The sequence below is a fragment of the Ictalurus punctatus genome, chromosome 2 (genome assembly GCF_001660625.3).
Source record: "Ictalurus punctatus breed USDA103 chromosome 2, Coco_2.0, whole genome shotgun sequence".
Classification (NCBI taxonomy): domain Eukaryota; kingdom Metazoa; phylum Chordata; class Actinopteri; order Siluriformes; family Ictaluridae; genus Ictalurus; species Ictalurus punctatus.
In genome coordinates this window covers 31,112,281-31,140,024 of record NC_030417.2, presented here as the reverse complement: position 1 = coordinate 31,140,024, position 27,744 = coordinate 31,112,281, and the positions used below count along the sequence as shown (strand labels likewise).

General features: G+C 45.8%; 1 protein-coding gene across 7 annotated transcripts in view; it reads right to left on the bottom strand.

Annotated features, from left to right (window-relative positions):
- Window positions 1-6,150: 6,150 nt before the first annotated feature.
- Window positions 6,151-27,744, bottom strand: part of spop (speckle type BTB/POZ protein) — a 123,292-nt gene continuing 101,698 nt past the window's right edge. For all 7 annotated transcript variants that reach the window (XM_017452449.3, XM_053675510.1, XM_017452441.3 and 4 more), the window contains 5 exons: window positions 23,363-23,540; window positions 17,924-17,979; window positions 12,775-12,897; window positions 11,005-11,147; window positions 6,151-6,985 (listed from right to left, as the gene is read on the bottom strand). In XM_017452449.3, the coding sequence (XP_017307938.1) occupies window positions 6,841-6,985; window positions 11,005-11,147; window positions 12,775-12,897; window positions 17,924-17,979; window positions 23,363-23,540 (645 nt within the window). In that variant the 3' untranslated portion in view covers window positions 6,151-6,840. The remainder of the gene's footprint in view (window positions 6,986-11,004; window positions 11,148-12,774; window positions 12,898-17,923; window positions 17,980-23,362; window positions 23,541-27,744) is intronic.

Sequence of the window (27,744 nt, the reverse complement as noted above, 5' to 3'; positions counted from 1 at the left end):
CGGAGGACAGAGAGCCGAAACAAAAACGTCAGCGCGTCCATCCCTCCCTCCCTCCGCACCGACGGTTCTCCGTCCTCTCCATCGCTCTGCGACGGATCTGCTCGAGCTCTTTACAACTCTGACCCGTTGGGCCTCTATAAAAGACAGAAAGGACGAGTTAGAGATTGATGAGAGAGAAAGGAAGGACGTAACCGTGTCATACGAGGGATGGAACTGAATACAAATGAATTACTCGAAATGAATAATACAGATAGTTATGAATAGTACGCACACTTTTATTATTATTATTATTATTACGTTATTTATTTCTTTTTATTTTTTTAAATAAAGCTTGCCAGAGAGATTTACGGGGCATGCGGTCGAGGTGTGTATCAGGCTAGAGTTTCTTCCTCAGAGCTCCCGACTCAATCCTGAGCTTCGGTTACTGTCGAACTCATGCTCGTGTGGGTTTCCTCGGGGTTCTCCAGTTTTCTCCCAGTATCCAAAACCATGCATGCGGGTGGACTGGAGAACTCGACTCAACTTACGTGTACGCGTGCGTGTGCGTCCTGAAATTGACGGGCTACCAGTTTGTTTATCCATCCATTTCCTGTACCGCTTATCCTACACAGAGGCACGGGGAGCATGGAGCGGGGAACTCGGTACAAGACAGGAGACGCCCTGGATAGGATGCCAGTGCATCACAGGGCGCACACGCACACACACACAACAGACAATTTGGAAATGCAAATCAGCCTACAATGCAAGTGTTTGGACTGGGGGAGGAAACCGGAGTACCCGGAGGAAACCCCCACAGCACGGGGAGAACATGGAGACTCCACGCACAGGGCAGAGGCAGGAATCGAACCCCGAACCCTGGAGGTGCGAGGCAAACATTCTGACTAACACACTACCCCTTAAGTTTGTTTATATTCGTTCTTAATATTAACTAAATTTCTCAGGGGTTGGTGCAAATAAAAATATCTGTGTAGGGGAATAGAGGAAAGAATAATAATAATAATAATAATAATAAAGTCCTGTGTACAGCTCTAGTTGAACTCGAGAGGTGTAGCTGAGGTCGACGAACCATCAGAGCCAGACGCCACAGCATGCGGACAGTGCTGGCGTTTCCACGTCTGGGTTTTCCCCCTGGGTTTAAATCCACAAACAGACATATACAGATACTTGGAGCATGAAACAGATAGTACTGTAGGATTCCGTTACGCTCCCGTATTCTACAAGCGTCCGATCTAAAGCGTGCTTCACGTCTGCCTTTATACACGCACACGTTAACACATTCTCCCACACGCACACGCTCACAGAACAGTCTCGCAGTGACAGACAAAGGGCAAAGCGAAAAAACATACACCCCCACCGAGCGGGGGGAAATAAATATAAACTAGCATTAATGACATTTACTACACCTTTTTTCTTTTCTTTTTTTTAAAGAGAAGTATGATGCTGATTGATGAGCGCTACACTAATTCATTCACAGGAAGGAAAGAAAAATCATGATGCCATAAAGCCAGGAATGTCAAGTATCTAATCAGACACACACACACACACACACACACACACAGAATCTGTCTGATATTTTGATATGCATTTCTTTTCAGTTAGAACACAATTACAGGGTACACACACACACACACACACACACACACACACACATTTACTAATATACACATTTCTCTGTTTCAGAGGTTTGTATTTCTGCGTCCTCTCGGAACACAGCAGAAATATTCCGAGCCCCTGTGTTTGCCCAGAAGTTCTCATTTAGCGACCGATTTTTCCGCATCGCGTCAAGTCGCAGTAATGTCAAGGCTACTGTCTAAATCAGCGCGGCCTCGGAGGGCGGGGTAGTCGGGGGGGGGGGGGATCGGGGGACGGGGTTTCAGGAAGCCCATTGAATTTTAATACAAGAAAACCCAACAGCAGTTAAACCGCCTTCAACATGCCGCGCAATCATGTTCCATAATTAAACCCGATGATGAATTAGGCAAGAGTTCAAATTAATTCATATCTGCTCGGCGTGAAGCGAAGACGAGGTGGTGCTGGGGGGAGGGGGGAGGGGGGAGGGGAGGGGGGGGGTCTGCATTATAATTTAGTGATATTTCTTACTAAGAATGGCTAATGGTTTTGGCATTCATCACAGGAACAGGGTGGTGTTTATCTCCCGCTGACCCTCAATGACAGAGATATTTCCTGAACCCTCGACATCAGATCGTCAATGCTTGATTGATATCTGAGCAATATTTTAATCCGAAATGCCCGTCCAGGCGCTTAACCGATGTTGAGCCTATTTTTCCGGAAATGTTTGGTGTGAAGTCTGAAGTATCAATCTCGACATGTTCCCATCTGATCCATTGATGCATTATTAATAATCGAGAATAGGCTCAATTACTTTGAGAATAGCCCGAGAGTAATACTGCAGATTTGCTAATGGGAACGCAGAGTGGGGAAGTTAAAAATGATCAAATAATTGTTCTAAAAAAAAAAAAAAAAATTTAAAAAAGAAGAACCTTATCTTAATATGCAAACGGATTTAACTGCTGCAGCCGGTTCTGTAAGTAGTATATCTAATGAAGTGTTTTATTCCTCTTATACCGCAGCCATGTGCTAACTTCCATCCATCCACCCATTGATTTATTTTCTGTACCGCTTATCCCAGCAGACTTGGGGAAGAAGGCAGGGGGACACCCTGGACAGGGCGCCAACCCATCGCAGGGCACAATCGCACACCCACTGGACAATTTAGACATGCCAATCAGCTAGCAATGCCTGTCTTTGGACTAGGGGAGGAAACCAGAGAACCCGGAGGAAACATGGGACGCTCATCACAAACGACACTGTTGGCAAACCTACGTACAAATTCAGAAAGACCGGAAGTGACGCGAACCGACCGTTAAGCGGACGTCCACTGACGAAGGCACAACCGCCGTGGTCGCCTACAGTATAACGAGTCTTTATCGTTCGCATATACATTATGCTTTTCTTTGCATGTCAGGAAGTCGGGGTCAGAGCGCAGGGTCCGCCATGATACAGCGCCCCTGGAGCAGAGAGGGTTAAAGGCCTTGCTCAAGGGGACAACAGTGGTAGCTTGGCAGCGCTGGGGCTTGAACCCCCGACCTTCCTTCTGATCAGGAACCCAGAGCCTTAACCACAAAGCCTTCACTGCCCCTCAGTCTGTATGTATGGAGACCTTTGGGACACCCCTGTAGTTACTAGAATTTAAGTTGATCTAATTTGGACATGATCGCACACACACCGTTCTGTTTTATTTGGAGTTATTTTAGAAAATGTAAAGAAAAAGAAAAAACACCCAAACGAATGCAAATTTGATTGTGTGTTTTCTTTTTGTTCTTAATAGCTGCCATTTGTTTTAGAGTAACAATTAAACAATAGTTTTCAGTCGTCATGAAAACCGCGTTTCTCTCAAGTTCTACCAGAAAGAAAAAAAAACAACGATTTATGCTACAAATGTTTTACATTGCGTCGTTGCTTATAATCACACAAAAACTCGTTAATCGTGATCTACTGTAGCAGAGGTACAGTTCAAACATTTAACAGATTTGTTATCGATATTGTTTGTAAGGAAAGTTAGAGACCACTGGAAGGATGTCATTTTATTCGTGACTGCGGTGTTTTTAAACACAGAGTTATGTCCCGGATCAATTTAACCCGGCGAAGAGCCCCAGTGGGAGCAAAAAGTACGGGCAGGTAAGTAAGGAATAACACATGGCAGGATATGGTGGAGTAAGAGGAATAACATGGCAGGATATGGAGGTATAAGAGGAATAACATGGCAGGATATGGAGGTATAAGAGGAATAACACAAGGCAGGATATGGTGGAATAAGAGGAATAACACAAGGCAGGATATGGTGGAATAAGAGGATTAACACATGGCAGGATATGGTGGAGTAAGAGGATTAACACATGGCAGGATATGGTGGAGTAAGAGGATTAACACATGGCAGGATATGGTGGAATAAGAGGATTAACACATGGCAGGATATGGTGGAGTAAGAGGATTAACACATGGCAGGATATGGTGGAGTAAGAGGAATAACATGGCAGGATATGGAGGTATAAGAGGAATAACATGGCAGGATATGGTGGAATAAGAGGAATAACACATGGCAGGATATGGTGGAATAAGAGGATTAACACATGGCAGGATATGGTGGAGTAAGAGGAATAACATGGCAGGATATGGAGGTATAAGAGGAATAACATGGCAGGATATGGAGGTATAAGAGGAATAACATGGCAGGATATGGTGGAATAAGAGGAATAACACATGGCAGGATATGGTGGAGTAAGAGGAATAACATGGCAGGATATGGTGGAATAAGAGGAATAACACATGGCAGGATATGGAGGTATAAGAGGAATAACATGGCAGGATATGGTGGAGTAAGAGGAATAACATGGCAGGATATGGTGGAGTAAGAGGAATAACATGGCAGGATATGGTGGAGTAAGAGGAATAACATGGCAGGATATGGTGGAATAAGAGGAATAACATGGCAGGATATGGTGGAGTAAGAGGAATAACACAAGGCAGGATATGGTGGAGTAAGAGGAATAACATGGCAGGATATGGTGGAGTAAGAGGAATAACACAAGGCAGGATATGGAGGTATAAGAGGAATAACACAAGGCAGGATATGGAGGTATAAGAGGAATAACACACTTTGGGGTGTGCTGTTATAGGAAAATAATCCACTCGGTGTCGAGTCGTATCACACAATGCCCGCGTGGATTATCTTCTTATAAAGAAACGCTCCATCGTGTTGAGCCAGTAAGGAATTTTTCTTTGGTTTTGAAATCACTTCTGTTACACATATGGAACTATGATGATGAAATGTTACAGTAGTCCTAAATGATGAATCTGGATATAGAGCAGTCAAGGCTCGGGGTTGCACAGAATTCATTTGGCGAAGTTCCCTAACTGTTTAAGTACCCCAGAGTTAGTTCCTGTTATCACGTTCATTATAGCAGCTATAAACCGTTATTCCTTCACCAGCTGCTGCTCTTTTTTCCACTCTTGAAGTTAATAAGACATAAAATTGCAGCTTCAAGTTGCACCATCAGATGGAAATTGGGTTTGTGGTGTTTTTTTTAGGCAAAATATGACTTTTTTTTTTTTTTGGCTGTTTGCCAGAATTCAGCCTCGGCGACATAACGGGTTTTCCCCAGCTGCTACACGTGGACGTGGACGTGTTGTCAGCGCAGCTCCGTATTTAGAAACCTACTGCATATGCGAGACCATCCGCCCAAATCCCTACCCACCATCCCCTTGGTCCCTTCACCATCCTCGCTCCTAGCGCTTCTCAAAAGTTAGTCCCGCTCACGTGTTTAACAGAACTGCTTCGTCCGACATTAGCGGAGAGGCTAGGCGAGTGTACAGTCATCTCCAAAAGCACTCAGCGGCAAAATCTACAACAGGCACTCTGTGCTCTTGCTTGTCAAATGCAGACTTTAACAAGAAGTGATGTTTCCCCGGATCTGAACAAGTGCATCATTATTTCACTCTGTAGCTCTACAAAAGAAAAGAGAGGTCATTTATGCTCCCCACTTTGAAGAGGTGGCTTTCTCTTTTTGCACTGTGATTCACTGTGGGGTTTTTTTTTTTTTTTTTTTTGAATCTCCAATCAAAATAGCTAGGAATAACTGCTTTATCTTCACCCAGAGACCCGTGAGAAAAAAGCCTTCGGCTAACCGTCAGCTATCAGTATTTCCATAAACTCGTTTTTTTCCCTCCTTCTGAAAAAACTTGAAAAGAACTAAGCCCATATATGAAGGGACAAGAAGGCAGAAATTTGGGTAAACTTGGTACTACAACAGACGAAGAACAAACGTGAGCACGACCAAGTTTATTATCTTTTTTTTTTTTTTGTTGTTGTGGTTTTTGTTTTCATACAGAAAGCCTGGGTTTAAATACAGAAGTGCTACGAGGAGGAGAAAAATCTCAAATAAACATATAAGAAATATAACATTGTATTTACACACTCCCCTTCTTTCGACCCTCTTCCATCGATCTGTGCAATCACGCACTCTCCAATACACAGGAGATATACCGGAAGTCCATCTGCACCGCTTATTCTCCAACTGGCCAATCAGGAGTCAGGTCAGAGGCCACCAGCAAGAAAGGTTTGGTTAAAAAAAAAAAAAAAAAAAAAAAAAAAAAGAGTCACTTTCTTCAGGATCTTAGACTTGCGACAGGTTGAGGAGAAAATGTCATCAAAAAGAGACACGTGACCTACTTGAATGTCAGAACGAAATGCTGATGTCATCATAAGGAGACAAGCTACCTATTTAAAAAGCGCTGCAGTTCACCCAACTATAGCTGGGTTGTTTTTCCTCATCCTTAAAATCCATCCGTCACTGAGAAAGGGAACAAAATGGCACACACAGTAAAGGAGAATCCATCGCGGGGGACAGTGGGGAAGGTCACAGTCCACCGATAGAGTCCTTGTGTCCTGTATTTATAGTCAACATCCATCTTGCATCAATATCCGATTCTGTAGACACCGTCGACTCCAGGATCCCAATGAAAGCTCGCTTATCCTGGTTAGGCTGGGCGGTTGGGGAGGAGCGTCGAGGAGGGAGCAGAGCTGGGAGGAACCCTCGGGTACAGCACTGCCTCTGTTGATGATCGTTCAGCTGGAGGTTCCCTGGCACGCCTGGGTTTTTGAGGACAGAGAGGGACACTACAGAACACAGTACCTCGGGATCAAGGGTTGGCTAGAGTCCCTACAGGGGGTATATTTTGAAGTTAAGGGGTAAATTTAAGAATGGCGCCTCCGTGTGGGCAGTCCTAGCAAGGGGGGTGGATGGGTTAAAGCTAAGGGCACTATGACTGTTTGAGACGCTTTCGGGGTGGGCCCAGAAAGGGGCACTGGGCCGACGCCAGGGAACGGTACGCCTCCGCAACCAGGTGAGGGTGAGACGCCACCATGGACTTCCAACCGGATGTCTCCATCACATCTGACGCATGGCTGAGAAAGAAAGAGAGAGAGAGAGAGAAACAGATCATTTATACACAAAGAACCTCTTGTTTGCATGTCGTCCTCGATTTGCTTTCACCCTTAGGGGGCTAAACTGCACTATCACGCACACCGATGGCCTTTAGCGACATTTACCACGCGTCTGTATGGGTCCGGGTGAGTATGGCGTGTCCTCTACCGCACCCCACCAAACTCCTGCCGTTAACTAGTGTCCGAGACCACGATTTGGCGGGAATCTCGCTCCTGCCCCGTCGCCCAGGAAACGCCTATACCCCAAACATTCTAAAGGTCAATCGAGAACCACGGTCTTGATATTCTACAACAGGCTCCAACGGCAAACACCTCCAGACATGAGCATGCGCTGTCCCCAACACACGCAGCCTATTTTATAGTTGTTACTGTCATTATTTATTTTGTCATGGTTTGTTGTGTGCCAGGATGAAGGCTGTAAGTGCTGCAGCTCAACCCAGCATGCTCCAGTCTAAACCCTCTAGCAATTCCTCAACAGATCAATAGCTCCACTATTACTCTGCATGGAGTCACACGGCACCCGGGAGAGCACAAGACGCACATAAACAAATAAAAAGGAGGAAGAAAGGAAAAAAAAGAAAAGAAGAGAAAAGAAAAGAAAAAAAAAAAACGGTGATTGTGAACATAACAATCGTTTGAGGAAATAGGGCCAGGCTGGAAAGCCACAAGAAAAACACAGTGTGTGTGAACATGTGTAAAATCACAAAGCCGCAGCATAAGGAATGTTTTCGAGCAGGCGAACTATCTAGAGCAGTGGATATTGAAAAGACGACTTTCCTGGCACCCGGACTTCATGTGCAAGACCAGTATTTAAAAAGTCGTGCTTCTACTGCAGCTGATCAAACCTACAATTCAAACGATCTGCGGCATCGCGGCCTCGCGAAGGACAGTGGAAGGAACGCGCACCGTTCCTGCGACCACGGCCGCAACGAGCAGGACGGTTCCATTTAGCCGGTGTAGATCATCATCGCGCTAATGCAGAGCAGCTCTCAAACCCACAAGACAAAGAAAACAGCAAGAGGAAGATGTCCATGTGGAATGGATTTTGGCGATTTATATAGACAATCTGCTATTTCTGCACTACGGCACAATAACGCTATCGAGGCTTTCTATTTCTAAAAAAAAACAAAAAGGCAATACAACAGATTTACGCTATTTATTTAACTGAAGATGCAGACTAGTCCAGCCTCTTCTCTATTTTCATTGACCAATAACAGTGGCCAGCTCGCTCGCTCTGATCGGTAGCTGGCGGTCAGAGACCGAGGCCGTATCTCAAGGACACTTGAGGACGGGTTAAACTCTAGCAAAAGTAGCTTCGGGGAAGACAGCATTTCATTCAAAAAGTGGAGACAGCTAATCGCGGGCGTCTGCACGGGCGTGTTTCATTTGCCGTCATGGTTATTGATTTCTCTCCGCGGCTCGTGGGCTTTCTGCTGTGGGTGCTGAGCGCACGTGCGCATGAGGGAGAGACAGAAAGGGCGACACATAGACAGAGAGAGACAGAGAGAGACAGAGAGAGAGAGACAGAGAGAGAGAGAGAGAGAGAAAACCAGAGACACACAGAGAGAGAGATAGAGGGAGAGACAAAGAGAAAGACAGAGATAACCATGGACAGGGAAACACTCAGAGAAAGATAGAGATAGATAAACAGACAGAGCGAGACAGGGAGAGACAGAAAGAGAGAGAGAGAGAGAGAGAGAGAGATAGAGAGAGAGAGATAGAGACAGTGAGAGACAGAAAGAGAAAGAGAGAGAGAGAGAAAGAGAGCAAGACAGGGAGAGACACAGAAAGAGAGAGAGAGAGACAGGGAGAGACACAGAAAGAGATAGAAAGAGAGCGAGACAGGGAGAGACACAGAGAGAGAGAGAGAGAGAGAGAGAGAGAGAGAAAGAGAGCGAGACAGGGAGAGACACAAAGAGAGAGAGAGAGAGAGAGAGAGAGACAGGGAGAGACACAGAAAGAGAGAGAGAGAGAGAGAGAGAGAGAGAGAGAGAAAGAGAGCGAGACAGGGAGAGACACAAAGAGAGAGAGAGAGAGAGAGAGAGACACAGAAAGAGAGAGAGAGAGAGAGAGAGACAGGGAGAGACACAGAAAGAGAGAGAGAGAGAGACAGAATGAGACAGAGATAGAGAGAGAGAGAGACAGAGAGAGACACAGAAAGAGAGAGAAAGAGAGCGAGACAGGGAGAGACACAAAGAGAGAGAGAGAGAGAGAGAAAGAGAGCAAGACAGGGAGAGACACAGAAAGAGAGAGAGAGAGACAGGGAGAGACACAGAAAGAGATAGAAAGAGAGCGAGACAGGGAGAGACACAGAGAGAGAGAGAGAGAGAGAGAGAGAGAGAGAAAGAGAGCGAGACAGGGAGAGACACAAAGAGAGAGAGAGAGAGAGAGAGACACAGAAAGAGAAAGAGAGAGACAGGGAGAGACAGAAAGAGAAAGAGAGAGAGAGAGAGAGAGACAGGGAGAGACACAGAAAGAGAAAGAGAGAGAGAGAGAGAGAGAGACAGGGAGAGACACAGAAAGAGAGAGAAAGAGAGAGAGAGAGAAAGAGAGCAAGACAGGGAGAGACACAGAAAGAGAGAGAGAGAGAGACAGGGAGAGACACAGAAAGAGATAGAAAGAGAGCGAGACAGGGAGAGACACAGAGAGAGAGAGAGAGAGAGAGAGAGAGAGAGAGAGAAAGAGAGCGAGACAGGGAGAGACACAAAGAGAGAGAGAGAGAGAAAGAGAGCGAGACAGGGAGAGACACAAAGAGAGAGAGAGAGAGACAGGGAGAGACACAGAAAGAGAGAGAGAGAGAGACAGAATGAGACAGAGATAGAGAGAGAGAGAGACAGAGAGAGACACAGAAAGAGAGAGAGAGAGAGAGAGAGAGAGAGAGAGAGAGAGAGAGAGAGAGAGAGAGAGAGACAGGGAGAGACACAGAAAGAGAGAGAGAGAGAGAGAGAGAGAGAGACACAGAAAGAGAGAGAGAGAGAGAGAGAGAGAGAGAGAGAGACAGGGAGAGACACAGAAAGAGAGAGAGAGAGAGAGAGAGACAGAATGAGACAGAGATAGAGAGAGAGAGACAGAGAGAGACACAGAAAGAGAGAGAGAGACAGAGAGAGACACAGAATGAGAGAGAGAGAAAGATAGGAAGAGAAAGAGAGAGAGAGACACACAGAATGAGAGAGACAGACAGACAGACAGAGAGAGAAAGAGAGACACACAGAATGAGACAGACAGACAGAGAGAGACAAAGGCAGCGCGCAAGAAACAGTGAGAGAGATACAGAGAAAAAGACACAAAATGTCAAAGAGAGAGAACCACAGAGACGGAGAGAGAGACAGAGATGCACACACAGAGAAAGACGAAGAAAAACATGGACAGAGACACGCTCAGACTAAAAGAGAGACAGATAGACAGAGCGAGACAAAGAGATAGAGAGAAAGAGAAAGAGAGACAGACAGCCAGAAAAACCCCAGAGACAAAGGCAGAGAGCAGGAAACAGTGAGAGACGGAGACAGAGAAAAAGGACACAGAACGTGTCTGAAAGAGAGAGAAACACACAGACAGGCACACAGAGAAAGACGAAGAGAAACATGCACAGAGACACACTCGGAGAAAGACAGAGCGAGACACAGAAAGAGAGAGAGAGAGAGAGAGACAGACAACAGATAAAGGCGTACTGAGAAACGGCAGCGCTGAGACGCAACACATACTTGCATCAGCTCGCTCGTAAAAAGGAAAGAAAAACGAAAGAAAAGGAGAGCGCTCGATTCCAGCTACAAACTGGTGGAGAGAAAGGTCGATTACCCGGAAGAGGAAATAGAAATAATACCTCAATAAGAAGGAACCGGCAGGTCTGAACCAATCACTGTACCACAACCTTAAAGGTGAACATTCGTGTAGACTTTACAGCTCTTGTGAGGCGTGTGTCAGCGGAGCGTATCACGACATGATCGCAAAGGACAGAGAAGGGTTCAATTCCAGTCACTCACTAGTTGATAAAGTCGACGGCTTGGGTTTTGAGCTGATCGGCGCTGTGCAGGTCAGCCAGAATCAGGATCTCGGCGGCGTTCTCCACGGACAGACTCGTACACAGAGCGTCCTCACACATCACCTTCAAGCGCTCCAGAGCATACTGCACACAGAGCGACAGAGAAGAGTCATGTACACATCCAACACGCTCCGACTGATTCGGACCAATGAAATCAAAACACGTCGAATCACATAAAAAGTGGTTAAAGGCTTCGGGGTAATGATCAGAAGGTCAGGGGTTCAAGCCCCAGCACTGCCAAGCGACCCCATGGGCAAGGCCCTTAACCCTCAGCTGTATAAATGAGATGAACGCCAGTCGCTCTGGATAAGGGATAAGGGCGTCTGCCAAACGCCATAAATGTACAGAAATGGCGAATGGCTTCCGGGTTACGACATCTGCTCACTAATCAGGGTACGACAGAACAGTCAGTGCGTTTCCATGGACAACAATAATCCACTCTTAACCCCATCAAGACCGTACTCTAATTAAGAAACCAGCGTGCAAACGGCAAACTTTACCCACCTTAATCTAATTAAGGTCACACTCGAATTGAGACACGTGGAGTACTCGCATTATCGACGTGTAAACACCTCAATCACATTATGAACGCCGTGTGAGAGCTTTCACCGCATTTTGCAAAACAGGACACGATCACACACGGCACTTTTACGGCGAATGAGAGAGTTCGGCTGCGTCCCAAACCGCATACTTGCCTACTATAGGCCCGTGGTAGGAGAGATACGTGTATCTCGGCTACTGTATAGACGGCGAGTACGCGGTTTGGGACGCGCGCACGGCGTCAAGCGGTCGTCTATTCGCACGTACGGCGTGACGGATAATTACCCGCGCTTACAGCTTTTGTAAAAAATTAAATAAAAACACCCAGAACTGTATACGGTTCCATGACGAAGACCGACTGTATGTCGATACGTGAAATTCTGGATGGACGTCGGACGGCGTGGCGCGGTGACGTAATCGCGATCACGTGGGCTGTTAATCTAATTATGTTCTATAACGTGTAAAACGGGTACATGAGAGGAGTATTCTAAACGCGACTCGTGTAAACACCATCACAATATTGTCGTACTCAGAGTAAGGTCGATAATTAGATTAGATTAGATTAGATTACCGCTGTCCGTGTGAACGTAGTCAGTGTTGTAGCAGCTACAATAAAAATCACCTGAGAATCAAACACAGGAAAAGAGCAACTCTCTAACAGGACACACTACAGTGTTTCAGACATTCAGAAACTAAAAGCACGCGGTCTCCTCCGAGACTCGGCCCGGAGAAGAAAAAACGGTGCCAAAAAGACAGTGTGAGGAGCTTTGGGATGTTTCATGACAAGAGAATCCACCGGCGGTACACACTAGATGGTCCGAGAGCTATAAAGAAAGGCCATGAGACACACACACACACACACACACACACACACACTCTCTCTTTTGCGACCATTATGAGCTGTGCATTGAACACACCACTGTTATCAAGCTGCACAAGGCCAAAACAGCTGAAAACATTTAAAATAATTAATAAAAGAATTAAACAGCAATGAAAAGTGATGTAATAATAAAACGATGGACAATGCGAGTGTGAGGTGCTTATGCAGTGGAAACCTTTTAAAAGACAGGCTTCATCAGTGCTGCTCAGAATGTGTTATTCTACTTCATTTATTAAAACAGGAACATTGTGTGCCTGTGTGTGTGTGTGTGTGTGTGTGTGTGTGAGAGACCTTGTCAGCAGCAGCAAGCAGGTCGTCAGCCATCTTGTCCAGGTTAGGTGCTTTTCCGGTGTAGATAAAACACATCATCTCCTTGAACACTTCGGGCTCCACGTCGTTAATCTCCACTCGGTTCTGCAAAACACAAGAAAGACAAAACACGGCGGTAATATTCTCTTCAGCTGCACTACAGCTCCCGTCCGTCCGTCCGTCCGTCTGTAACGTCCGTAACGTCCTGCGAACTCTTTCAGTCGTTGGTCCCGAAAAATGGCAGAACGTTTCAATTCGAAATATTCCGAGATAAAAAGCTAGTTGACGTTCGCCTCACACCCTCAGGGTCGGGGGTTCGAGTAGCACCGTGGCCCTGTGTGTGCGGAGTGTGCATGTTCTCCCCGTGCCGCGGGGGTTTCCTCCGGGTACTCCGGTTTCCTCCACCAGTCCAAAGACATGCATGGTAGGTTGATTGGCGTGTCTAAAGTGTCCGTAGTGTATGAATGGGTGTGTGAGTGTGTATGTGATTGTGCCCTGCGATGGATTGGCACCCTGTCCAGGGTGTACCCCGCCTTGTCCCCGATGCTCCCTGGGATAGACTCCAGGTTTGGAGAAAGCAAGCAGAATTCTAGGTCTCATGACCGAAAATGAACATTAATGACAGCTTTAACTTGTCGACGCTGGCAGGTGACCACGGTCTAAGCGGGATAATCCACAGCCAGGCGTTTATCACACGATTTAAACACCCCGCTTCGCATCAGGCGTTTTTTTCCCCCGCCTCCACAACGTGTAACGCGCACCTATCCATGGATCACCCCTTACGCATTCCATCAGCTACCCCTTTATATTCACGTCAAAACACGAGACCTTTTGTTTTTCCTCCTAAGCGAATACCTTTATCGTTAGTTTGATCATCACTCTCGTTTCGGACTGTTACAGGACTGTCTGACGGAGATACCCACACGTCATACTCGGCCACTGCTATAAAACAGAGCTGCTACGGGTCCTCGAATTCAAGCGACAAAACCGAAAAGAAAGACATGGAGCAGGTCAAAGGGGACTTCCTGTGTGGAAGTGCTTTAACGTGATTTATATGGACCTCTTAAGAACTTTAAGGACACGGCATCCTTCGCTTGCAGCACACTGTTCACGTTAGCATGTGTACGCACGGCGCGCACACATCGCAATCCTGGGATTAGCCTGATACGATCGTAATCAACGATGGACACCTATCATCCCCTTACTTCGGAATAATCAACATAAGTGCCTCTTCTTCACAAATAAAACTCGAACCAAGCTGACACAAGGGCACAGAACGTTCTGTCTGACTCGGGCGGGAAAAACCAAGAAACAAACCACTATGTTCTTTCTAGTTTTTTTTTTTTTTCTTCCTCCTTTCAGGTTGATTTCCTAGAATTAATCCTTCTCTCTCTCTCTCTCTCTCTCTCTCTCTCTCTCGCCTCAGGCCCCTGTAGCAGCTTTTTATCGCTCACTGCTGTGCTAACAGCCACCGAGCACCTTTTTCCAGCTCTGCCTGGGAACCAATTACAATCCTGCTTTATCCAAAGCACGGTGACCAGCAGAACACGACTGGGGTCAACGCAATAGAGCTCCGTAATAAAGCACACACACACACACACACACACACATCTTTCTGCTATGACTAAGCAAAAAGGAAGAGTGAAAAAGTCTATAAAACCCACAAATCTAAATTAAGTTCACACTTTTCAAAACAAAAGGTCAAAGCAAGACTTCACTCAAACAGTCGTTTATCAACATCTGACTAACAAAAGAGCCGCACAGTGTATGTGCAGCAGTCTGTACACACGCACCTTGACTGCAGCAACTGTTCTTACCGTATAAGTCGATGCGCCTTTGTATAGATGAAAAGACATCACGATCGATCGAGAAATGACGACGCAACACATCGGATCAGTGACGTTATGTACGTAAAGCACAAGCATACGATCGGTTTACCCTCTCACCCATTATATCTACTATTACACTATATACACACCGATCAGCCAGAACGCTAAAACCGCCGACAGCTGACGTGAATAACGTTGATTAATAACGTTCTTCCAATGACGCCTGTCGAGAGGTGGGATATATTATTCGGCAAGCTCAAAGTTGGTGTGTTGGAAGCAAGAAAAGTGGGCAAGCGTGAGGATCTGAGCGTCTTTGACGAGGGCGAAATTGTGTTGGCTAGAAGACCGGGTCGGAGCAGCTCCAAAAACAGAAGGTCTCGTGGGGTGTTCCCGGGACGCAGTGGTTAATACCTACCAAAAGGCGATAAGGTCATGGGCTTGCAGGCCTGGATCCGAACCCACAGAAGAGCTACTGTACTGTGGCACCTACCTTAACAGATTTGCAGACCATGTACACGTCTTCATGGCAACGGTATTCCTTAATGCCAGGGGCCTCTTTCAGCATTATAACGCACCCTGTCACACTGCAAAAACTGCTCAGGAATAGTTTTAGGAACATGAAGAAGAGCTCAAGGCCTCCAAATTCCCCAGATCTCAATCCACTCTAGCACCTGTGGGATGTTCTGGACAAACATGTCCGATCCGTGGAGGCCCCACCTCGCAACTTACAGGACTTAAAGGATCTGCTACTAAAGTCTTGGTGACACATACCACAGCACACCTTCAGAGGTCTTGTGGAGTCCGTGCCTCGACGGGTCAGAGCTGTTTCGGTGGCACAAGAGGGGACTTGCACAGTATTAGGCAGGTGGGTTTCACGTTATGGCTGATCAGTGTAAATACCCAACATCTCTTTTAGACCACAGGCAAAGAAAGAAAGAGAGAAGAAGATGATGAGGTAGAGAGACAGACAGGAAGAGAGGGCAAGACAGAAGACAGAGAACGGGTAGAGAGATAGTGAGAGGAGAGATGGAAGGAGCGAGAAAGAGAAAGAGAGGTAGACAGTCAGAGAGAGACAGACCGAGGACTGGAGAGAAAGAGACAGAGAGGAAGAGAGCGAAACGCAGTAAGAGCGAGGAGTAGGCAGGTGACAGAGGGAGAGAGAAGAGAGATGGAGGGTAGAGAGAGACAGAAAGAGAAAAAAAAAGACAAACAGAGAAACCAAGAGAATTAAACAGTGGGATGGAGAGACACCATGAAAAAGAGAGAGGGACAGACAGGGAGAGAGAAAAACAAGCACAAGAGAGAAAGACTGAAAGAAAGACAGTAAGACAGAGTGTGTGAGATGCCGGAACCTGTTAAGACTGAACATCCCCTTAACAAACAAGAGGAAATGCCTTCAGAAGAACCCCTGTTTCTCCAGAGTCAAATCTAGACATCCCAAATGCCAGCACATCTGAAAAGCTAATAATAAAAAAAAAAAAACAAGGTATGATGAAATTCTAGGAAAGAGGGAAGCAGAAAAAGATGAGAGGAGAGAAAAAAAAAAAATGGCACAGTGACCCGGCAGATTGTGAAAGGAAGGAAAGTGTAGGGAGAAAATGGAGAAATCAGGAAGCGTGTCAGTGAGAGGATAACAGCGAATACTGCTGTGTCAGGATCGAGCGGGTTAGGACAGCGCTGTCACCGTGCAGGAAAAAAAGCCTCAGACATTACAATGAGGTTCACAGGGTATTACTGTTACTGCCAAGATACTGAACTACATTAACTTCCACAGCTCAGCTCACCCAACATACTTCTGGGCTTACTGACTGTACCTCATATTTCTCCAAACGAAAGAAATAAACAACTTTTTTTATCGTCTACAAACCGCTCCATCTTCACGCTGCTTTCCACTAGACGCCCGACGCAATAGAGTGCAGAGCGGGACAAGATTTTGATGGGTGGGAGAATAAAATGATCCGCAAAATAGACATATATTAAAAAAAAAAAATAACAGAATTTATAAAAAGCAAATAAATGGTTGTTCGTTTATTGCACGAGAGCTTTTTGTAGGTTCGAAGGCTACGGGAGAGGTTTTTCAAATTTCAACACTAACTATAATAGAAAAACGATGGAAGTACAACAATGCCAAATGTCCTCAAGGCAAAGTGGCATGGTGCATTACATGAATTGAATAAAAACACATCGCAATAACAATACGTGAATTTTTCACCGCAGAAATTTGGCACAAATTGGAAAGGATAAAAAATAAAATGCAGCAATATCAATGCTTGAATTCGTTTCCTCTGCAATTCATTGGGCGTGTATATTTTGACTGAAAACAAAATTCCAGCATTCAAGATTCAATGCACACACATTCAGCTTTCTAAAATACGGTTCAGTTGTTAAAATACCACCTTCATTATTCGTCGGGTAGTATTTCAACACGTTAGTCGTCAACCTCACAAATTCAGGTCTTCACATCCGGGTCTCACAGGAAGAGCAATGATACTACTGTAACATGTTACTCTGGGGCGGCCCCTAGTGGTGGGATTGTGCTGACAAGCCACAAGACGAGATGAACCAAGCGGACTGGCATACAGTCGGCCTGACGCTGGAGGTTCGATCTTCGCAGATATGCGCAAATTAAGGGACCGTCTCTAAAGTTACATATTGGTATACACGTTTCTAACTTTAATAGCGTTCGAAGGGAAAGACTTACAGTCATATAGCGTGTTCATCCAGGTGTCAGCTATAACGCACATACTAAGCGGCGTAAGCCCTACATGGAGCGCCGGTTCGTATTAGCAAGCAACTTCCTGCTTACACTTGTACGCGCATGCCCAGTGTGCGTGAATGGTCATGTGACATGCGTATTCGGCCGTGTAGTGTGTACGGAGATCGTTTCTGAAAGGCCAGCGTGGACGAGGATCGCTTTCGTTTTAAAAACGGAAAACGCACTAGTGTAAACAGGCTCTTCGTCTCGCTCCTCTTTCCTGCTGTACTCTGACGAGGCGTGTGGACTGCGGACGTCTTCCCTAAAGAGAGATTACTAAGGCACTTCTGCATTGTAGGACGACTAAACGAGATCGTGGAATAACACATGATCTAAGACCGTCAGGTAGCGCGCACCAAAGAGTCCGAGGGAGGCTCTGCGTCTTTTACTGCTTCCTACACCGTGGGAGCTTTGTTCCACTCTTTGAGGTTTAATGAGAGAATAAAAGCCAGACAAGGCAACTGAGAGTCACAGAGAGAGAGAAACAATGAGGAGAGGGTTTAAAAAAATAAATAAATAAATAAATACATTTTAAAAACCACCATACCTTTTTGCTCTCCTCCATTTCATGCTCGAACATGGCGCTGAAAACAGGAGAACGAGCTGAAAGAGAAAGAACAGGCGGAATTCAAGTCGATCAAGCTTTAAAGTTTGGACATCAGCAATCGTCAGCCAAGCAGAAAAATAAAGCAACCGTGCACATTAAACGTACGTAGAATTAGAAAAGGTGAGCCGTTTCCGCACGATTCCACACGAATAAGAGCGTGAGACGCCATCTTAGATCATCACCCTGCTCTGACCTGAGACTGCCATCTGGTTGCACCTTTAATTACCATAATAACAGAGAGCAAATCCTCTATCATCCCTAGCAGAAAAGAAAACCATATGGGACCTGCTGCCATATGTTCGAATTCAGAACGAGAGCGCATGGCATCGGTTCCCTCCAGGCCATATAATAGTAATTGTTAAGAAAACAATAGTGCTGTCAAATGGGTGGAGGCTGGCAAAAACCCTTTACACGGTGGAAGTTTGACATTTCTCCTATATAAGCACAAGCACAAGCAAAGTACCGGCATTTTAAAGCCTAGTCAACATAACACGAGCGTATTTAAAGATTCCGTCTTTAAAGACTAGTTCAACAAACAGACTTCATGTTAAATCCATAATGAACTTCCTTTCACTTTCACACTATCCGGCGTCACCCAGACGAGGACGGGTTCCCTTCCGAGTCTGGTTCCTCTCGAGGTTTCTTCCTCATATCACCTTAGGGAGTTTTTCCCCTCGCTCATTAGGGATAAATTCACACACTTAAAATCCGTATCCTGTGTTTATATGCATCTGTAAAGCTGCTTTGAGACAATGTCCGTTGTAAAAAAAAGCGCTCGAGAAATCAAATTGAATTGAAAATTCCATTCTGACTGTGGTACAGGAACATCACAGGCACCTTGATAGATGGTAAAAAAATCTGGTATTTTATACCACGATCAACGGTCCAGTTTTGGAGAACCCGTTCAGAACGTAGCCTCAGATTCTTTGTGTCGGTCTTCTGCCTGTACGCCTCGAGGTTCGGCATGCCGCGTGATGCTTTCCTGCACACCACGGTTGTAAAGAGCGGGTATCTGCGTTACGCTTAGCCTTCCCGACAGCTTAAACCAGTATGGCCATTCACACACGAGGTGTTTCCACCCTCAGAACCATTTAATAAAGCAAGAACTTTGCTGCTGTGATGGCTCTCCTGCATTCTTTTCACCAACGGTTCGGTTCAGGGATCATCAGACACAGTGTTCTAGAGAGACGCTGCGATTGGGTGATTGGGTGCAGACCGCGCATGGCAGGGCGGGTCAGGGCTGGGCGATATTGCAAAAAAAAAAAAATCGCGATTTTTTTTCAAGGTTATGAACGATTCTAGAGCACAATTTAAATTGGTATTTTTCTTCGGAAAATGTCGTAAAAATAGCAACCGCATCATCGATAGCGACCGGTGCGAACGATGGTTCTTTTAAATAAAGGATATTTAGGGGGAAAAAAAAATCACTATTGTTTGCACTATTCGCTACAGATGGTGCCGTTACTATTTTTGCACAACTTCGTGAACCCTTCTTTCTCAGCAGAGTAAATCCATCTTTTCACGCTGAGGACAACTGAGGGACTCGCTCACGACTATTACAAAAGGTGCAAACGTTCACTGACGCTCAAGAGCCTTGGGGGGGGGGGGGGGGGGGGGGGGGGGGGGTAAACTTTTGAACAAGATGATCGGTGTAAATTGTTATTATTTCTCGGTGTAAATTGTTATTATATCTTTCACGGCATGTTGAGATCCATCTTTTCACACTGAGGACAAAGGAGGGACTCGTACACAACTATTACAAAAGGTGCGAACGTTCTCTCATCATCTAGAAGGCAACGCAGTACATTAAGAGAAATGGGGATGTAAACTTTTGAACAGGATGATCGGTGTAGATTCTTTTGTTTTATTTATTTAGTACTGCCAACAAGAGCTACATACGATATTTACGTCTCCCAGAAGACAAAATAATAACAATTTACACCGATCATCTTGTTCAAAAGTTTACCCCCCCCCCCCCCCCCCCCCCCCCCAAGGCTCTTGAGCGTCAGTGAACGTTTGCACCTTTTGTAATAGTCGTGAGCGAGTCCCTCAGTCGTCGTCGGCGTGAAAAGATGGATCTGAACATCATATAGTCGCTGTTGGAAAGGGGTCAGAAGATGCTAGAAAAGAAAAGATTGCGCAGGACCTGGAGGATTTTTCTGAAGAACAGTCGGCGGTTTAACTGCTCAGGACAAACAAGGGACTCGTGAAAAACTCTCACGAAACATAAACCCAGTCGTTGATCATCCAGGTAACGACACACAGGATTAAGAATCGAGCGTGTGTAAACTTTTGCACTGGTTCATTCGGGTAAATTCAGTTATTATTGCGTCTTGCGGGCTATCTGTAAACATCTTATGTGAAATAGCTTATTCGGGGCAGTACTAAATAATACAAATTTTAAGCAATGCAATTTTTATGATCCCTCATTTTCTTTGTAATTATTAACATGTTGCAGATCCTGCAAGGCGTATGTGAACGTTTTGAAAAGCTGACTCGATCAAATTAATCGTGGAGATCGCCCGGCGCTAGGGCACGTGTATTCAAAACCACGTTCCTTAGACTGTGCTTTAGCCTCGGTACGAGCATGATCTACGTGGGATGCGGTGACCTTTTCACTGCTTCGCAGCACTGAATTGGAAATTCTTGGCACAGTTTCCAGTTTGCACCAGTACAACCCACTGGAATCTGAGCTAACTATTATTAGAAGCAGTGATTACTCGCCGACATCCAGTAGACTACATTTATTAAGCCCTTAAGCCAATCATAACGGCCTTTTGTACCGAGACCACAAAACCGACCAACATTTCATCCTCTCACTCATTAAACACTCGCATTCTGTTTGTTCTCCACCACACAGTCAATAAAAGCAGCCGCGGGTTTCACAACTCTAAATAAAACCCTCTGAGTGGCTGTAGTGTGACCGACCAGAGCGCTGAGAACTGCATCGAAATCATCACTGACTAAGATGGGGGGGGAAAAAAAAAAAAACAAAAAAACAACCCTCGATATACCAAACAACAGTGTGAAAAATGCAGCAGGCAGCAGGTCAGACCATCTGTTTTTTAAATGTATAAATTTCCATGCCAGGTTGTTGATACAAAGAAACAGCTCGCACTGCTGGCAGGGTTAAACAAGTCGCAGAATTCGCCCTCTTTCAATCCGCACCATAAAGAACGGTTTAAAGAATCACTACGGAGAAGTGCTAATCGCGGCAAAAAACCGTGACGCTAGGAAATCGCGTTCGAGTTAAGGTGTTAACTTCGACAGCTCCAGATAAGGCTAATCTTAGGCCGGCATTTTTCCTGCCACCTGCGGCATCTACCTCTGCTTCCCTGATAGTGTCTGAATACCAGGTGAAGTCTGGCACACTGCAGCCTGCTCTAATCACTCCGGCCCCTCTCAGTGCCTCGACCCGCTCCGACCAGCCGTCCCCTCGGTGATTAACGAGCCGTGAGCTGATACGGAGAGATAACGAGGATCGCCGCCTCAGTTGGGCCGTGACTGAAGCGAGCAACATGCTGAGAGACAGAGAGAGGGAGAAACGGCGATAGAGGAATGAGGGAGGCGAGCGATATTAACTCTGGTCATTTCTATGACTTTTATACAGGCTAGAATTATAGTGCAGAACTTCTCTGCAATGCAGAAGTACTGCAAGGGGGAAAAAAAAAAAAAAAAAACACTATAATCACGTGTTTTCTTTTTTAGGTACAATTCCACTGGATGATATCCATGTTCAATCCAAATGAGCAAACAAGTGCAAAGTATGCGGAAAGGTTACTAGAGAGTACATACGAGTTGGGAATGAAATACTTGTATGCGACAAGACTTTTAGGAAACGTATTCCATACATTCTCCATACCACTTATCCTAGATGGGGTCGTGGGGGAGCCTGGAGCCTATCCCAGGGAACACAATGCAGGGCACACCCTGGGCGGGGTACGAACCCATCTCAGGGCACAATCACACACTACGGATCATTTGGAAACACAGATCAACCTACAACGCACATCTTTGGACTGGGGGAGGAAACCGGAATCCCTGAAGCACGGGGAGATGATGCAACGTCCACAGGCGGCGACGGGATTCGAACCCCCAACCCTGGAGGTGAGGTGCCAGGAAATGTGCTAACCACTTAGAAATGTGCATTTCCTCCTAACCCTTTACTTAAACCACGTAACAATATATATTCACGGACTGCGACTAACGATCATTCTCACAACGGATCGATTAATCGGGTGGGGGTGGGGACGACGACAAGCTTTCAGTACCATTTTTTTTTGTTTATTTGAAATAAAATCCACAAACTGAGTGCTACGAATACAAACGTCTAAGACTAAAACTTTACACGCCTGTTTGTCCGATTACATACGACTGAAAAGAACCCAATACACACAGATACACACCAGAATCTATATTATTCATTTAGGACTGTAGGTTAATTCTGTGCTTTTTGTGCGGCCGTAAAAAAATAATGCATACATACTCATATACACAACATAAAAGCTAATATGCGGGTTGATATTATATAATAGCATTTACGCGTTGAGATAAACGGTAAACTGAAAAAAGTCACTGTCGGGTGATTCTGGGTATTAGGCTAAAGCTAGCGGAGTTGCATTACGTGCTCATGATGTCATGCGCCGTCGACTAGGAAGCGGCTTCTACTTCCGGTTAGTAAAAAAACCGCCCGTGTTCCGTTTGAGACGATATTACCGTTCTAAAATCCACACACTAGACGGTAGAGTACTCGGTGCATAGTGTAAGTGTACAGTACTTCATTTGGGACACGACTTCAGTATTTACTCTCCGAAGCGTATTTTCGGAACGGATGTAACGTAGTGAGTACTAATCCGTAATGAGATCCGAACGATAATGAGATTTATCATCGATTAGTTGTTCCAGCTCGAATATATTCCACCGGTGAAATCTGTTCTGCCAGCACTAGGCTTGGGAGACCGAATTTCACCCTTGTTTCGAGCCTTTTCATCAGATTTAAAATCCCAAACAAATCGCCAGGGTGGAGGAGGCGTTTTCTTTTGCGCAAGGGTGGACATTTTCTTCCCGTTCGGTTTCGTTTTCGACATTCGGCACCGCTGCTGCGAGGCGTCCAATAGCCAGACACCCTCGGTTTTAAGAGTGGCCGAGTTAACTGAACCGCAGTCGCATGTTCGGAAAATTCTTTTAACGAGCTATTTAACAGGGAATGCAAAACAAAAATAAACAAACAGATAGTACCGTCCCAATTTAAAAAGAGGATTTTCAAGAAAATAAAATACGATAGAATATTAAATGCCTATATCGAACAAGTCTAGACATCAAGTTGTATTATTAGCCTGTCCTGAAGAGTGTGTGTGTGTGTGTGTGTGTGTGTGTTACCTGCTAGGATGGCTTTGTGTGCCTGGAACTCCTGGCCAGCGACGCAGAGTGAGCAGTCTGTGAAGCGCGAATGTTCCCACAAGCCGCCCAGCTCGTCAGCCAGTCTGCAGTCCGGAACCTTCACCATGTTCATCGTGTTCTGTCCAGAAATGTTCACCGAGTCCTGCACCACGCTCACCTGCACACAAACACACACAGAGAAACAAAACAAAACACTAGTTAATAAAAGCATCAATAATTCCCAATAGCCCGGCGTAACCTGTGTTGTATCCTTGACAATAAAGGCGTGTCCTCAGCGCTCTATTGGTAAACACTTCCTGTGAGCTTCCAGACGTTTGCTCGTCTGCGCAGAAGATCATATTTCAGTCAAAATGATGACCCTGTTCTAGAGCGACTCGAGACGCTAAACTACAGGTACTCCAGAGGGACATCAGCGTGTCGAACAAGAGTAGATACCGAGTTATCTCTTAATTTACACAAATTGCTTCCATTTGTTTGTGGCAAGTGTGTGTGTGTGTGTGTGTGTGTGTGTGAGAGTGAGAGAGAGAAAGAGAGAAAATGTGTGTGTAGGGCCACCATGCTGACTTTGCCACCTGTTCCTGCAGACAGCAAGCACATTCATTTATCTCTCTACAGGGCGCACGCACACACACACACACACACATCACAATCCAAAAAAATACAGATCAAAGTTGCGCACACAGTGAAAATGTGAGTGCACACACTCAAAATGATATGCCAATCGGGAAGCAAATAAAATGAAAAGTCATAATTGCGCGCACATTTACATGCGGCTTGTGGAGCCAACAGATGGAAGCTTTTTCTTTTTAAAAAAAAAAAAAAAAAAACCCAAAAACCTCAGCTATAATTAAATTCCATTCCCCACGGCTATCAGAAAAGAATAAATTGCCTTCTTTTCCAGAGCACTTCATGCCAAACTGGTTTTACACCTGACCAACATATCCCGTAATACCTGGTTCGTCATAGCGACGGGATCAAACGAGAGCTCAAGACGGACAATGTCGCAGAGAGAGCGAGAGAGAGCGACAGATAGAGCGAGAGAGCATGAGAGAGCGAGAGATAGAGAGAGTGCGAGAGATAGAGTGAGAGAGAGCGAGTGAGAGAGAGAGCGAGAGTGAGAGAGAGAGCGAGTGAGAGAGAGAGTGAGTGAGAGAGAGAGCGAGGGAGTGAGAGAGAGCGACCGAGCGAGAGAGAGAGATAGAGTGAGTGAGAGAGCGAGCGAGCGAGAGATAGAGCGAGTGAGAGAGAGAGAGCGAGTGAGAGAGAGAGAGCGAGAGTGAGAGAGAGAGCGAGTGAGAGAGAGAGTGAGTGAGTGAGAGAGCGAGGGAGTGAGAGAGAGCGACCGAGCGAGAGAGAGAGATAGAGCGAGTGAGAGAGCGAGCGAGCGAGAGATAGAGCGAGTGAGAGAGAGAGAGCGAGTGAGAGAGAGAGAGCGAGTGAGAGAGTGAACGGGAGATAGAGCGAGTGAGAGCGCGCGAGAGAGAGAGAGCAAGAGAGAGTGAAAGCGAGAGAGAGAGAGAGATAGAGTGAGTGAGAGCAAGAGAGAGAGAGCGCGAGAGAGAGAGAGCGCGAGAGAGAGAGAGCGCGCGAGAGAGAGAGCGAGAGAGTGAGAGCGAGAGATAGAGCGTGTGAGAGAGAGCGAGTGAGTGAGAGAGTGAGAGGTAGCGCGAGTGAGAGATAGAGCGAGAGAGAGCGAGTGAGAGTGAGAGAGAGTGAGAGGTAGCGCGCGTGAGAGAGTGAGAGATAGAGAGAGAGAGAGAGAGAGAGAGAGAGCGCGAGTGAGAGTGAGAGAGAGTGAGAGGTAGCGTGAGTGAGAGAGAGAGAGAGCGAGTGAGAGAGAGAGGTAGCGCGCGTGAGAGAGTGAGAGATAGAGCGAGAGAGAGTGAGTGAGAGTGAGTGAGAGGTAGCGCGCGTGAGAGAGTGAGAGAGAGAGCGAGTGAGAGAGAGAGGTAGCGCGCGTGAGAGAGTGAGAGATAGAGCGAGAGAGAGCGAGTGAGTGTGAGTGAGAGGTAGCACGAGTGAGAGAGTGAGAGAGAGAGCGAGAGAGAGAGTGCACAGAGTGTGAAATGTGAAGAGAGAAACAGAGACGTGGAACACACACAAGTTGAAAAACAAACACACACTCGGAGCACAATGTGCTGACAGACAGACACTGAAGAAAGGAGAGTGTGGGAGTAAAGAGTGGCACACAGGCAGAGGGGAAAAGTGCACGGCAAACAGGAAATTAAATGTCAAGGACCCTTGTATGTCCTTAATAGAAGACTAAATGTTCACCTCGGGGAAAAGAGAGAATGAGAGCGAGAGAGAGAGAGAGAGAGAGATGTTAACAGGAATAAAAGGATCAGACATGTCACCAGAGAAGATTGATGAGAATGAAACAGCTTGTATTGTATATCATTATTTCATCTTAAGTGATGGCTCCTAGTGTGGGCTTTCTGAACGACAGACAAGTTCTTCACGCTGCTGAATTACTGAAATATATAGTGCTGCGCTTAAAGTTGCAAGTTCCATCGCCTGGAATCAGCGAATCGACTCTTTTTGGGATCGAATCGACTCTTTTTGGGATCGAATCAACTCTTTTTGGGATCCAATCAACTCTTTTTGGGATCCAATCAACTCTTTTTGGGATCCAATCGACTCTTTTTGGGATCCAATCGACTCTTTTTGGGATCCAATCGACTCTTTTTGGGATCCAATCGACACTTTTTGGGATCCAATCGACACTTTTTGGGATCCAATCGACTCTTCTTCGGATCGAATCGACTCTTCTTGGGATCGAATCGACTCTTTTTGGGATCGAATCGACACTTTTTGGGATCGAATCGACTCTTTTTGGGATCGAATTCGACACGAACCGAAACCAGAACGGCGAATATGACTTCGCACGTACACACGAACGCTATATATATACACTCACTGAGCACTTTATTAGGAACATTATACTCTCAAAACGCCAATTCTTCCTGGCATGGACTCTGCAAGATGTTGGAAACGTTCCTTTCAGTTTCTGGTCCATGTTGACATGATTTTGCATCACGCAGTCCGTGCAGATTTTTCAGGTGCACGTTCATGCTGTGAATCTCTCGTTCGACCACACCCTAAAGGGCTTCTACTGGATTCAGATCCGGTGACTGGGAAGGCCACTGAAGAACACCGGCATCATCGTGATGTTCATGAAGCCAGACTTTCGCTTTGTGACATCATCATACTGCATTAGAAGATGTTTAAATTGTAGCCATGAAGAGATGAACAAGGACTAGTCTGTGGCATTCAAGTGGTTGCTGATTGGAATTTACACTCCCGATGTCTACCAAGAGCACATTCCCCACACCATTACACCACCTCCACCAGCCTGGACTGCTTGGGTCCGTGGATTCATGCTGTTGGTGCCTGACCCTAACATCTGTGTGCCTCTCGCATTCTATTCTCAGACTAATCTCTTCATGACGTGTTATGAAATGAGATAACGTTCAGGGGGTTTGGGTCGTGGCGGCAAACTCAAATTCTGCTCGGAGCACATCGGCGTTTTTGCGAGACCCTGAATGGCACGGAGTCTGTATTTTATTTTTTTTGTATTACACGTTTAATATATTCTAGTGATTAACACCGATAATCGATCGCGTCTGACATTAGAATAGGATGTCTCTACAGGAAAAAGAAGGGTTGATATAGGAACTGTTCGAGTGCATGCACTATTGGGTAGTAACGTTTATTATAGTGATTATAATAAACGTTTATGAATGCACTGCTTTGTTTAATCATGTTTTATTGGAGAGCAGCTGTTGGGATGAGAAACAGGATTAGCTAACTGGGATGATGAATTTGTCCTGTTTCTGTTTGAAAGCTGCTGGCCAGATAGCTCCACTATAAGCGCCGAGATATGGAGGTGAGAAGCGGCGAAGCAGCCTGCTGGAGCTTACTGCAAAAGAAAAGCAGATCTGGATTTATAATAGAAGTTGGAATTAGTTTCAACTTCTTATTAACGTTATTTGAATCTTTTATTTCAGTGGAACCGCCATGAAGGTATTTTATGGCAACGTTATTAATATAGATAGCGCCTTAAATGAATAAATAACACAAATTCATGCCGTTATCTGGTCCTACTGCTGTCTGACATCTCTTTTACTCTTTTTTTTTTTTTTTGGGCGGCTGTGGTTCAGGTGGTAGAGCGGGTTGTCCACTAATCGTAGGGTTGGCGGTTCGATTCCCGGCCCACGTGACTCCACGCGGAAGCCGAAGTGTCCTTGGGCAAGACACCGAACCCCAAATCGCTCCTGACGGAAAGCTAGCGCCTTGCATGGCGGCTCGGCTACCATTGGTGTGTGAGTGTGTGAATGGGTGAATGAGAACCAGCGTAAAGC